Source organism: Lonchura striata, chromosome 2 (genome assembly GCF_046129695.1).
Source record: "Lonchura striata isolate bLonStr1 chromosome 2, bLonStr1.mat, whole genome shotgun sequence".
In the NCBI taxonomy this organism is placed as follows: domain Eukaryota; kingdom Metazoa; phylum Chordata; class Aves; order Passeriformes; family Estrildidae; genus Lonchura; species Lonchura striata.
Window position 1 is genome coordinate 30,436,461 of NC_134604.1, and position 14,517 is coordinate 30,450,977.

General features: G+C 42.1%; 1 protein-coding gene across 1 annotated transcript in view; it reads right to left on the reverse strand.

The window, feature by feature from the left end:
* The window catches only part of EPHB6 (EPH receptor B6), a 65,681-nt gene that overhangs the window by 20,553 nt on the left and 30,611 nt on the right, over window positions 1-14,517 (reverse strand). The window contains exons 4-5 of the mRNA XM_021548905.3: window positions 13,024-13,720; window positions 474-629 (exon numbers count right to left, since the gene is read on the reverse strand). Of these exons, the coding sequence (XP_021404580.1) occupies window positions 474-629; window positions 13,024-13,720 (853 nt within the window). The remainder of the gene's footprint in view (window positions 1-473; window positions 630-13,023; window positions 13,721-14,517) is intronic.

Sequence of the window (14,517 nt, forward strand, 5' to 3'; positions counted from 1 at the left end):
TTCTGTGCATCCAACATTTCCCTTGATGGCACAGAGACAGTGAAGAGAAGGAGGAAAATGCAGAGGGTGAGAAGAAGGCACGGGGATGAGAATGGGACAAGACACTGCATCTAAGAAGTGAAAAGTTCAGAATGGTAGAAGGAGGCAGCAGAATTGCACTGCTAAACCTGGGGACAAACACAAAGCAAGATGGGAAAGGGAGGGACAGAGAGGCTGAGCTCAGTAACAGGGAGGGGTACGGGAAACATTATTTACAGAACATTTCCTCTGAAGGCTGTAATGAAACCTTCATTCTCACCCTCACTCTGTAGTCAGGTGCAGGAGCAAAGGGAAGTTTTGGGTAATTTCAAAGGTCTTGAGAAGAGGGGAATTGCAAACCCCGCCCCCCCCCCCCCCCCCCCCCAATATCATTTGGACACATTCTCTCCATTAACTGCCCTTCTTGCTTTCAAACACTTCATCCAAACACTTACCAGTGCAGGGAGCATCAGAATTGTCCGAAGCAGATCGATAGTACCGATTCTGACACACACATTCCTGGGAACCTGGCAGTGGAGCGTGGCTGTGGGCAGGGCACAGATGGCAGGGGTCATCTCCCACAGATACTTTAAAGAAACCAGGGGCACAGGCTAAGAGGAGGAAAATAAGAGAGGCAAAAGCAGGAAAATAATTAATTTAGATTTCAGAAACACTGTAATCTTATTTGCATTTACCTTGTGCTGCTACTGCTGGGAGGAGTTATTGCATATAGCTACTACTGGTTTTGGTTCTTTATAGAGCATATTTTGTCCAAGTTGCCATTTCCAAACAGTTTATTTTATTCTATATGTAAGTGCTTAAATTGATTCACTGGCAGATGAAAGAGAACCAGTCCTGAGACAGCTTTGGCCACCTTGAATAATTTTCTTCTCATTATTCACTCAAAGAGCTTTTAAATTGGAAAAGCCAATGAGCCCAGCCAAGCGATTTGTCTTGAAATATCAAACAGTTACCCACACCTCCTTCCCCCCAGCCAACACTGCCACAAAATTGGATTTTTTATGCTACCTGCAACAGTTTAATTGCTTAAAGTAATATTCACTACCCTTGCTGATTTTCATTAAAACTAAGAGCCGACACTAAGACTGGCAGTCCTGTTTTTTTCCAGTAGGTCTGAAAAATTCCCAGTAATGGATAAAAGCATGTTAATTAGTCAAACTTAATCTGCAAATGCATAGGAACATGTATATGCAACAAGCTGAAACAAGGATGGAAATCCATCCTAAGGGGAAAGAAAATGAAAAATGAAAAAATAATTTATTAACAATATGAGAGTATGTCACATTCTAGGTTTGGCAAAGATGCCTAATAGGAGGTGCTTGGACCTTATATAGAAATGCTAGTATACAGCTTTTGCTGCTTTTATGTATGTTTTCTAATGCTGATTTTCTATATAAATAGATGCAGCTCTTTTAGATTTTATGGACTAACAAGTTCAGGTGAAAGCTCATTTGCAGCTAATGTTTGGTTCATTAATTTCACAATAAAGAGCATTTACAAGGAATGGGAAACTTTCAGACAGACCCCAGATAAGCATGTGATGTCAAAAGACACAAGGGACACCCTCAAAAGCAGAACTATTCTCGTGGTTACCATAAGGAGAATATTCCAATGGATTGAGCATAGCAGAAAGTTACCTAAAAAAAGCAAAGCAAGTAAGAGAAGAATATTGTATAGAGGTGTTATATGAAATCAGAATCATATGTGTTCAATCCCCTTTGTGGCTACAGGCGCAGTCCAGAAATAACAGCCAATAACATCTGTGGAGTCCCATCAGGTTCATGCCTCTTCTATTACTTCATCCTCTCTGTCAAAACTCTTCCTGGATGCACAGAGCAACCTTCACATGTACACAGATAAGAGTGGTAAGGCCAGACCATAACGGGGACTTCAATAACTCTGAATGATAGCTGTTAGATAGGGGAACACTGTTTTCTTTCCAGCACTCAAAAAATGACAACATTCAGTGTGTGATACATTACCATTTGGAAAGGAAAGGGAAAGAAGAGACTGTAATTTTTCATGTGATGGATGATGGTTAAGAAAGTGCAACTGCCTTTGCCTTCAGGCCTTTATCCAGCAGAAAATCAAATTATTCCCATACGGAGAGATACATCCATATGTTTGCATGGACAAGAAAGAATAGGCAAGATTTTATCCACTTCATAAAGTATACAGCTTTTACTCAATTTTAGGCTCTCTTAACAGCCACAGATGTAAAATATAATATTCACACTTCTTGGCAAATGCATTTGTACTGAAACTACGAGTAGTATGAATGGGAAGTTCTCATCCAACACATTGCAAAGTCAGTCAATCAAAATTTAAGGGATTGTTCTTTATTTATTTCAAGTTTGAGAATGCTGAACTTAATGTGAATGTCTTTATTTTCTTAAAAGCAATTTTATCTCATTTGTTTTTTTTTTGCATCAAACTCCTTCTTGAGCTTTTGGTGAGGCTTAGAGCTAATGACAGATTCATTCCACTTGTCAAGGCAGACCCTGTAGAATGGTTATTTTCATTCATTCAGTATTACAGCCTGATATCAAGTAGGACACCTTGCTGCTAGTCACAATAATGAAAATGAACATGTAATGGTAATGTCTGCCATGTATGTCATGCTAAAGAGAAATCTGTAGAGAGTATAGACTTTACCTCTGAAGTACAAAACTGTATTTACCCTACAAGGACAGTGCAAAAAGATTTCAAGTAAATGCACCTTTAGCCCAATTTCAAATCACATGGAAACCTTGCAAAGCTGTGAATTAAGAGTTTGTCTGGTATTTGCTAAATGAAATTAATTTTAAAATAAACATGTTGTGTTAAAATAAATAAACATTTATTTTTACACAGTTCTTTTAAAGTCTACTGGCAACTTCCTGTTGAGCCTGGGGATGCAGGGATGAGGTCTGCAGAGATAGAACATTGTTGATGAATTAGCCAAAGGTAGTAAGTAAGCACAAGTGTAGTGCTGTAGATTTTACGCAATGGAACAAAATAGTGCAGCAGCTCCTCAGTACAGAAAAGCAGTCCATGCAAGTTAGAGCACCTCTATTGCTTAAAAGGCCATGCAAGATTTCATCCATGATACGGGCAGTCACTCCAAGTGACCACAAACATTCAAAAGCTGCTTGTGAAAACCAACCAACCAACACACAGAGAAAGAACACAAGCATCTGGACAGGAACATGGTGTCAGCTAATGGATAACAGTGTTACCTGCTCACAGTACTGATGCAGGACACTGCTATAGGGACAACACTCTGGAACAGGTATGTGTAACAAATGCCAGTGATAAAACACCTGTTCTTAACTGCTTCACAAAATCTAATTTCACCATCCATGCACTGTACTTGGCATTATATGTCTGAACCATATGCAAAAGTAGGTTATTGCTGTCTCCTCCAAGCACTGCCCAGGGTCCAATGCCTTTCGTCTTGTGACACTGAGATTATTCTTGCTACCTAAGAGATCTCTTAGTCACTGAGGCAGCATCTAGTTTTGAATGCAATCCCAGAACTGTAAGAGTCACTCGATGAAGAATTGTTTATTTAGGTTCAAGAGTAATGACAGCATGAAAACAGGTGACTTTACAGTAAATTACAGGTTTAAACAAGAAGAATATTTCCACCAACTAAAGTAGCAGGCTTCTGAGAAAAACTTCAAATATGAGCAGCAGACAAAAAAAAAATCAACAAAACAAAACAAAACAAAAAAACCACAAACCCACCAAACCAAAAAGCCTAACCACATTTAAGAAGGAACCTGGCCTGTCTGTGAAGTGATTTTGATAGTTGCCATTTACAGCTCTCCCTTCCAGCCTCTCCAGGCCAAACATTCTCTTGTCCTTTATTTAACATAAGCAGAGTGAAGCAGCCACATAGGCTCACTAATAAGCACTCCACTAAAGCTGAGTAAACTGAAGAAACAAAACTTCACTGCAGCTGTTCCACCAATGAAATAAATTTCAGTAATATGCTCCCATGTCGTATGAGCTAGACCTGAGCAGACTGATGTCTTGACTATACCAGCATGTCTCAGATGGTTTTTGATCTTTACCTGTGAAAATCTGGATGGAGCTCAGTTAACAGCTGGAATTAGCCTTCTATTCAGAGGCACTGATCTTGAAGGGAGACTACAACCAGCGCACTATACTGGAAGAGGAACACAGCAGGGAATAAGGGTTCCAGAAAGCTCCTGGAAAGGATCAGGAACAACTTCCTGACCCAAGCAATAGAGGAGGCAATGAGGGGAGGTGTGCCCCTGGACCTGATGCTCACAAACAAGGAAGGGCTCATTGGTGTTGTGAGGGCTGAAGGCAGCCTTTGCTACAGTGACCATGACATGGTGCAGTTCCAAGATCCAGAGTGCAGTGACCAGAGCAAAAAGCAAGCTCACAACACTGAACTCCAGGACAAGAAGATGTGACCACTTGGGTCACCTGCAGGAGTCCTGTTGTATAACGCCTTGGAGGGAAGAGTGGCACGAAAAAGCTAGTTCATGTGCAAGGATTACCTCTTCCAGGTGCAACAAGCACAAATTCAGGCAAAAAATGCCAACAGGCCTGCATGTTTGAACAGAGCTCCTAGAACAGAAAGTATATGGAGGCAGAAGCATGGACAGGTAGCCTGGGAGGAACATAGAACCATTGTCCAAACACGTAGACACATGGCTAGGAAAGGCAGAGCCTACCTGGAATCGCATCTGGCACAGAATGTCAAAAGCAAAAAGGGTTTCTCTAAGAACATAAGTGGCTCAAGGAAGACTAGAGAAAAATGTGGGTCAACTGCTGGGTGACACAGGGCATCTTCTTCACATCAGTCTTTACTGGCAAGACCAGCCTTTAGGAACGCTAGGTCCTGGAGTCCTTGGGGAATTCTGCAGCAAGGAAGATGATCTTTGGCTTTTACTCAGCTTTGGTGAGGGTACCCTTGGAGTCCTGTGTTGAGTTTTGGGCTCCCCAGTACACTAGAGACATTAACATATTGGAGTGAATCCAGCAGAGGGCCATAAAGATGATGAAGGGGATGGAGTTATTTCCCAAAGGAGGAGAGGCTGATAGAGATCGGATTGCTCAGCCTGGAGAGGAGGTTTCCAGCAATCTCATGAATGAGCACAGATAGTTGAAGGGAGGAAGTGAAGAGGACAGAGCCAGGCTCTTTTCAGTGTTTCTCAGCAACAGGTCCAGAGGTGAATAGCACAAACTGAAACACAGCAGGTTCCCTCTGAACACAAGGAAACAAATTTTTACCATGAGGATGACAGAGCACTGAAGCAGGTTACACAGAGGGATTGTAGAGTCTCCTTCCTTAGAGAAATTCAAAAACAGTCTGGATCTACTGCTGGGCTACTTGCTAGAGATGACCCTGCTTGTGCAGGGAGAGGGGTTAAGGTGTACTCCAAAGATCTCTTCCAAGTTCAGCTATTCTGTATTTTCCCTTAAACATAAGCCAATTAAAATGTGTGGATAGAACCCTGTGGTCTTGGTTGCCTCACTGCCAGATCACTCATCACATACATGATTGAGGGTGGTTGGACAGGGAACAATGAATGGAAAGTTCTTGACACTAGACTAAATCTCATTTCAGACGTTCAGAAGTGAAATGAGAATAGGATTGTCAGGTTCCCTCTGAGGGAGGGGTCTGAGAAAAGACCTTAAACAGGAAGAAAAGAATAAAGAAAAGCAATAAGGAAGAGATTCACCTGTCCAGTTCCACTCCCATTATAGAAATTGCACCTGAAGAACTATGGAGTGGAATACTGAGCAACTTAGGAAGGAAGATCTCTCCACAGTGATTATTTTTTATTGTCTAGTGAAAAAAAATAATTACTACATAAACCTATAATCTCACATTGTTATTTCCAGGAGGGATGGCAGATACAGAGAAACAATCATGCTTTGAAACTCTCATTCTGCCCCTGGGTATTTCTATTTCCAGAAGAAAAACAGCAAAATGAAATCACATAGCATACTGCAAGCAAAGCAGATTTACAGTGATTAAATATGATTCACATCTCTCTCACCTTCCTAATAAAATATAGTTGGAAAAATAATACTATGGCCTAAGCTTTGTTGCTGCTTATATTTTACATCTGTAATTTTGGCCAAAACGGCTGGACTGAGTAAAGTAGACACTAACTGGCCTCCAGCTACAAGAAGCTAAAGAATGGCTTCCAAAGGCAGGCACTGCAGCTAACACAAACTTTCTGCTTCCACCGGAACCTGCCTCTGCATCCAGTCAGAGCACTGCCTGCATTCACGAACACCTTTATCCCTTTCCAAAACTGCCTTAGATAGGCTGCCCACAGCACTGAGGACTTTAGCCCACAGATAGCAGTAATAATTGTTCCAAGGACATGGAGCTTTTCCTGGCTTTGCCTCAGTCCAGTCACTATAAATAGTATATCGAAGGTCAAGTCAGGAGGAAAGAGAAAAAAAATTCCCTGGCAATCTAAATAGGCAAAAGCCACTTCCTTTTATTCAAGCACTTACAGTGAGCCTAGGGCTGTCTTTGCACACACAGACAGAATCCATCTCTCATTTGTTCCTGAATGATCTTACCTTTCATTCCCTCTTACTGCAGATCATGGCATCAGGTCCACTTGCTGTGGTCCTACAGCCTCTGCAGATGACCGTGTCACTGGAGACAGTCTTAACAAATATTCACACTGTAGCAGGCCCACTGTCACCAGGACTAGGATGTTTTCCTTTAGTGAACACTAATACTTCAGGACCATCCCGGAGAAAGCCTTCTCTCAGGAGTGGCTTCTCCTGAAACACCTCCATGGTGTTCCTGCAGAGCAGCTTCACACAAAACACGAACACCAGCTAAGCCACAGGCCTTGTGACTGGTGATAGCACAACTTACCACCCCCAGCACCAGGACTTTCCAAGAAAACACAGATCTAGCTCTGATTGATTCACAGTATTGGATGCAAGGACAGAGGGTTGCAGAGCTAGCACCTCAGGGGGCAGTGCAAGCTGCCACTTCCCATCCAGTCAAGCCCACTATGACAGGAGAAGGCAGAGTTTGGAGCGCGCAAGCGCTTCTCCCTCAGCTTGTCTCAGTCATTTTTCATATCTTGGCACAGTGTCAGAATGCCACAGCAGTTCAGCTGGGCACAGCTCATCTCAGACACTGACCCAGTTTTCCTCAGCCCCTGTGCTGCCTGTGTTTGCCTGACTGCTCACTGGAGACGAGTTCCACCCGGGAGGCCAGAGGGGCAGCTTCTGACAGACTTCTAGCAATAACAAATAGCAAAACCAGCAGAAAAAAGTGCTGGAATCATGGAGAGGCAATAGGGAAAGGGGTAAAGAAAATGAAAATGAAGAGAGGATGGACCAACAACCAAAGAGGTAGAGAAAGAGGCATTAAAAAGCTCACTTGGACAGTAAGAGCAGAGAGGAAATATTTGGAGAACTAAGCAAAATGCAGCAAGAGGAGAAGAACTAAGAAAGGCAGCTGGGAACTTCAACAGAGCTTTAGGTATACCCAGCAGTGACTTTAGGGAATGTGATACAGGTGACACTTTTTGTATGCAGATATGACTTGGAACTGAACTGAGACACAAGAAGACATTTAGAAGAGCATAAAATTGCTCTCTTTTTGACTGAGACAACTGATCAGTTTCTTATATAGGAGTTCTGCTCCCAGGTGTACTGTGGGATAGCAAGAATAAATCTAGACGTGAGAGTATTTAAAATGAACAGTGTCAAAGCTGGAACTGGAGTCAAACTGGGAAGGATGAATGGACACAGATGATTTTGAGGCCTAGGGAAAACTGCATGTGCAGAGCTATACAGGGCCTCAAATGAGAATGACTCGAGACAAAGGGATGGAGTTTGGAACTTAGAGGGCAGGATGATGGAAAGGAGTTAGCAACCAATAATATTGTAGAAGCACGATGTAGACATTTAGACATTACATTAAAATGCTAAAAAGATAGCATAATTAGCATGAAGAAAACACACTAGAAAATAAAAACTGTAGTGTCCTTTAGATAAAACACTTCTTCCCCCCTCCCATAAATATGGCCTTCTTATGGTGGTAGCAAATTCCTACTGGGCCAGACTATTCCACACTGACTGATACTGTGCATCTTTCATCTTGCTCTGAATGAGGTGGGATCAGCCAGCAATAAAAGCCAGGCACAGTGATGCAATAGGGCCCTGGGTTGATCTAGAGTTTCAGTTACTACAACTGTTTGGGTGGGGAAGAGAGAGTGGAAAATGAAAGAAACATAAGGAGAGAAAAGTGTATCTTTTGAGTCTTAAAGAAGAGCATCAAATCAACAGAGATAAAATAACTGAAGTGACTAAGACCTCTTTCCTGCTTAACTGTTGATAGATCAGTTGAGTAAGGGATTTTTTAGGTAAAAGAGGTGGAGCTGAAGCAATTACTGGCTAATTATATGTGGGAGAACTGCCAGGGAATGGGTTGTGTGAGGAAAAAAATGCAAAAACACGAGAGGAAAGATTTGGGCAGGGTAGGACAGAATATGAGTAGACAGCAAGCACTTGATACAGGAAAAGAAGCAACTACTTGAAAAGCAACAAAATGCATGTGCAAGTAGCAGAAGGAGGCTGAAGAAACTGATGAAAAGAGTAATATGAAAGAAAAAAGATACTGAAAAAGGTAATCTAGATCAAGGCATCAAACATTATTGTCAGCTATGAGTTTACCTAGAAATTAAAGCTCTTACCCAGGACAGGCTAAGACAGTGGGTTTGTTCATTTTGAAGCAGAGCAGGCTGTGGGGCGGGAGCTTATGGCTGTCATCAGCCACCTAATGGGAGGATTATGAAGAAGGTGTAGGCACAAGGTGACAGAACATGAGATAACAGACACAAGTTGTAATAACTTCTTACTACATCTTACTAAAATCTTCTTCTACATAGGAAGAACTCATTTCACCATGGGCGTTGTCAAATATTGGAACAGTTGCCCAGGGACATTGTGTAATCTCCATCTTCAGCAATAACTAAAACTAGAGTAGAACAGGCCTTGAGTGACCTAACCCAATTTGGTCCTGCTTTGAGTGCAGGGTTAGAGCAGCTGACTTTCACAAGTCCCTGCAACATAAATTATCTTGTGAATCAATCACAAATTGTCCTTTATGGCTTTAAAGGAAGCATCCTTTAAGTGATTAAAATTTAAGAAGAGCTTATTGTACTCTTTTTTCCTTTTGCTACTAGTGTGAGCATATTTTTAGAAGACTATAAAATTTTTTACTTTAATACATATCTTAACATTCTTTTAGCCACACACTTAAAAAGGTTTATTCAAGCTGATGAGAAAAGGCATATTTTAATAACACAAAAATAATCATGCAATATTCTTCCCAAATGAGACCTCCAACAGCTCCCTGCACAGTTGCTTGCTCCTGTGGTTATCAGTAATACAGATGTGATTTCTTCTGCAATCAGAAGGGACTGCATATATCCAAAGGACATGGACACTTTTATGGAATCCTGACAGCTACTACAGATGTCAGGCAGACCTTTTGCTTGCTAAATACTCTTAGAAACAAACATTCAGAGAAAGAAGAGAGGAGAAGCAGCCATGTGGATGGCTAACCTTGGTAAACAACCAAATGCCCACCCTCTTACTCTCCCTCCTCAGCAAGACACAGGGAGAAAATTGGATGAGAAAGCTCGTGGGCAGAGGTAAAGAAGTTATAAAGACAGGGAGCTTGTTTACCAATTACTATCTCAGGCAAGACAGACTTGGCTTGGGGAAATTTAATTTATTGCTGATTAACATAGATTTGGGTAATGAGAAAACAAAAACAAACATTAAACCAACACCTTTTCTCCTCCCTCTCCCAAGTTCAGCTTAAAGCTTTTCATTCCAAACTTGTTCCCTCCTCCTCTTTCTGGCTGGTGTTTTCTGCCCCTGGTTAAGTATGTTTGTACAGAGGTGCCACACACATGGCTAATCAGCTTGGCTCTGTCCAGAGCTCTGTCCTTCTTTGTTTGGAAGTCAGCTTACCACTTTATCAGGCAGTCATTCCTCTTCTCTTTTTTGTCTACATTGTAATTTTAAAAAAAATTAAATGTCCCGGTCATAAATTCTAAATATTATTTTCAAAAGCACCTGGTAATCTAAATCCTATATGATTTTCGATGGCAAGGTACTCCATGTGCATACATCTACAGAAAGAAAAGGAACTCTAGTCCCAACCTTCTTTTTTCCTCTGTAAACTGCCATTCTCTTTTTTGACTGTTCAGCATGACAAGTCTAATTAGATAAAGTGAAAAGTGAATCCCACACAGATTGCACCCCACATCACCCAAAGGGATTGCTAAAGGTTGCTGTTTCACTCTTCTATTTAGCTGCAGAAATCTGCCATATAGTAACACAGAGCAGGCAGTCTTATAAAAATAAGGAAAGAAAAGTACCTTAAATCATGATAGGGGGCAGGGGGAAAAGAAGGGCTTTCTATCTATCTGCTCAGAATGGCTCTTGGCAGATTTGTTGTTCTAAATAAAGAGCTAACAGCTGGTCTAGGAAGGACTCCACAGGCTTGCATATGGTGAGGGGGAAGGCAATGCCCACACACTCTTCAACCAAAATGTAAGAAGGAAACTTGCTTCTCCTCCTTATCCTTGGTTGATTCTTCAGTCTTACTAAGAACACCTCTCTGCACTGTCATCAGTAGAAATCTGCCCTTGAGCTAATGCTTTTGTTCTGTGTTTCATCTAGAACTTTGTGGCTGCTCTGTATCAGGGTGTACGTCTGTTCTTAGGAAGGGAGAACAAATGCACAGAGGAGAAGGGCTGGAGAGGACTCCATGCAGAAGAACACCAAGCAAGGGGACAGGAGCTGAATGTGTCTTCAGGACAGGACAGAAACATGTTGTTAGAAGGAGAAGAGATCAGGAAGGATGACCAAGCCAGAGGAGTTTACAAGAAACATGAGGAGCAAAGAATACCCTTTAACATTATGATTTGTATTTGGTTGTCATTGGCTGCTCTAGGCTGCTCATGGAATCTCAGGAAGTAAATAATAGGAACTGACTTTTGTAGCTTGAGAGACTGTCATTATTTCACTTATTCCTTGTAATATTAACCATTTTCATCTATCTCCAGCTTCTGTGACAATGAGGCAGCAAGGAAGTATCAGTTTTCACTGGATACTATGGAAAAGAGAAGCCTTTTTTTTAAAAAAATCCTTGCTTTTATTTGAGAAGCCAAATTTCTTTCTCTTTTTTTTTTTTGACTGCTTAAGACTACTATCTGAAACTAAATTATTGACTGGCAGTTTATTTAGACTGTGAACTAGTCGTGCTACTGATGCAGACAACAAATTTAGTGCTATACAGAGCTGTTCTAAGTCAGAGCTTACTGCCTCTGAAGCAGCACTAAATGAATGTAGTTATATTTCTCTCAGAATGAGCAGGATAAAAAGGCACACATATTTTAATTATTCTCAAAGTTTAAACAAATGAAAAGCACTTACCAATTTTAATTGCTTTTTAAGTCTCCAGAACAATGACCTGTATTTTAATAAAGCTATTTTGCATGACCCAAATCACTTCATGAAGCAGGAATTTAAGGTAATATATTGATGACCATTTATTATTCATTGTATTTGCACTCAGTGTTAATCAGAGTATTTGTACAATCCCTGTCCAAGTTCAACTCTTGTTTGAATAAATCCAACTTTTAAATTTTGTTTGCAGCCAAAACTAGGTTCCACATTACATTTATTTTTTAGACTACTAAGGCTAGTGAAGAAACATTTTAGACTGCTGAGAGATTTTGAATAGATGCATATTAAAACAAAGGAAGCACCAGAAAAAACATCATACACAAATTATACAACCAACATAAGCAGTTTGCTCTAATGGATTGTCCTAAACTTAAGATAGGAACATAGTCACGACATTAGACTTGGTGCTCAGGCTTGGCCAGATTTTAGGCCAATATTACTTCTGGGTGACATGTAATGTAATCTACCTCCTCCTAGAAACATAACACAGAAATACCATTGGCCCTGGGGCAGAGAGTACATTATTGGTAATGATGATACTATTATGACTGCTTTTTCTAGTCAGAACAGACTCACAGAGCCACATTTTCCCTGTCCCATGACCAGGCTGCTGCTGTTTCTCCTTTTTTAATTTTATTACTATACACTAGCAAAAGGGACCGAAATAACTAGGACAGAGAGTCTATTAGCTTTGGGTTCAATTGTCCTCCATGTGGCATCTTTCTTCTAATTCTGCTGCCTCTAGGTAAAGAAGTGGAATCATGGTAGATCTGGCTAGTGACAGCTACTGTTAGTTCTGTGTAAGTACCCTGTCTCTGGTGGCAGCTGTAACTAAGGCCTGAGTGGAGTTTCCAACCATATTCTTAGCAACAAACAGTGGTGTCCTGGTTATGGCCAGGACAAGGACAATCTCTTGCATTAGCTGGCAGTGGGCTTGGCTGTGGGGGTGTACCACAGATGTTACTCTACACCACCTCTTATCATTGACAGGGGTGGGGGGAAGGCACTCACACTCTAAGGAAAAGGGCATTCCTCTCTGTTGGGAGAAAACCCTTCTGTGTTGGAAAGAACCAATCAGACCAGTATTTGTTTATTGTCACTTCCCATGTACATCTGTCTTACACCTTTTATGTTAATATTGTTGCTGATACTGTTCATTTACTATCTCACTGCTGTTTCCAGTAAATTGTTCTTATCATAACTGATGATCTTTGCCTTTTGTGCTTCCAATTGGAGGGGGAGGGAGTGGCAGTGTGGTCTTAGTGGCAATACCAAACTGGAGAACACCATTCCTAAACCATGACAAGTGGCCACTCCAACTCCAGTCTGAGGAGCTAAATGTGTGAGAAGAGGCTGCTACAAGGCGATCTCTGTGAGAAACTATTTACTCTCCCAGCTCTGTGAAATTTTGGCTAGGACCAAATATTGCTGACATAGAGAACCAATGAAAAGATGGCAGCCTAAGGGGAAGAGGGAAAAAAGTTCTCTCACCTTGGCAGGCTCGTTCATCATCCACAGGCTGGTAGCCAGCCTTGCAGGTACAGCGTCCAATGGCCACCATCCACTCCCCTTCTCCATTGCAGTGCAGCCGAACGCTCGAGGACCCCGTCATGCTCGTCTCTTCAGCGTTGGGGACACACGTCCCCGGCGACGCCACCAGTGAGGTCCTCTCTCCGCCAGCAAACGTTTCAGGAAAGGAGGCAAATCCTTTCACCACAGCTGGGCACTTGTAGAAAAAGACTTGGACTGCCACCAAGGACATGCAGGCTCCCGAGTCCTGGAAGGCCAGGTAGAAGCCATGCTTGGTGAGTGGCCCAAAGCTACGTACTTTAACATTCATCTTGACCACCTTCCCAGTGCTGTCCACCTGGGAAAAGCTTTCATCAGCTGCAATAGTATCCACTTTGGTCCAGGGGCCCTCACGCCACTCTGGCATGTCCTCAGAGGCTATGTCAGCCTCCGACTGGTGGTAGTAGAGTGTGAAAGTCTCCTTGCAGGAAGAAGCCACAGTGCGCATGCTGGCACAGTCCCTCACGGAGAAACGGAGGCGGACATGGACGCGGTGGGCCCCGCGCCGCTCGATGAAGTGAGTGCGCAGCCAGTTGTTCTGACCCGGTTCAGCCACGTTGCACACTTGAAAGGTTCGGATCAGGCGCTTCTTGTCATCCAGGACACTTACCTCATCCCACTACCATGGATATAGAGGAGAAAAAAGAAACAGTAATAAAAAGATGGATTCAGTATTCAACTGCATCAAAAATACAAGATAGGTCTTTGTCTTCACCTCTCCTTGCCATGCCTATGACAAGATTTGAACTTGTTGATGCTATGTGCAGCAGAGCATTCTAGACAGAATATGACCCTGTAAAGAAGAGCAGTCAAAGCTCTGAAGTAAGAATTGTTATGACAGAAAACATAAATCATGCAAACGTGATCACACGACATCGAGAATCTTAAAATGCAAGAGTCACACTTTCTTCCTTCCTATTTTCTCATCTCTTATCTCCAGAGACAAACCAAATGACACAAACAAATGAGACAGAGCAACAAGACACTGTTCTCTGGAAAACACATTAAAGCATAAGTCCCTTCTACCTAGCTTTACCACAGTGAGAGCTGTGTGCTGACATCTCCTATGCACATAAACCACTCAGCATGGCCACTACAGGGGCAGGTTCAGATCTGGTTTGTGCCTGCAGGAAGGCACAAGGGAGGGATGAGGAGGGATGAGGAGGGATGGACACAGGTTCCTGTCCAAAGCTGTAAGACAAAACCTTTCAACAAGCTTTACAGAATAGGTACAAGGCCCTGGGTATGACAAAGGATGTGCACAGTGAGATAGAAGGAACCTGCTCAAGCATTCTCATGAAGGTCTGACCAACCAACTTCTCACAATAAGATCTGTATTAAGATCACTTGCCAAGAAGAAACAACAGCAAATTACAGTCATTACTGACTCCCGCCTGTGCGAAACAGAAGCACCCT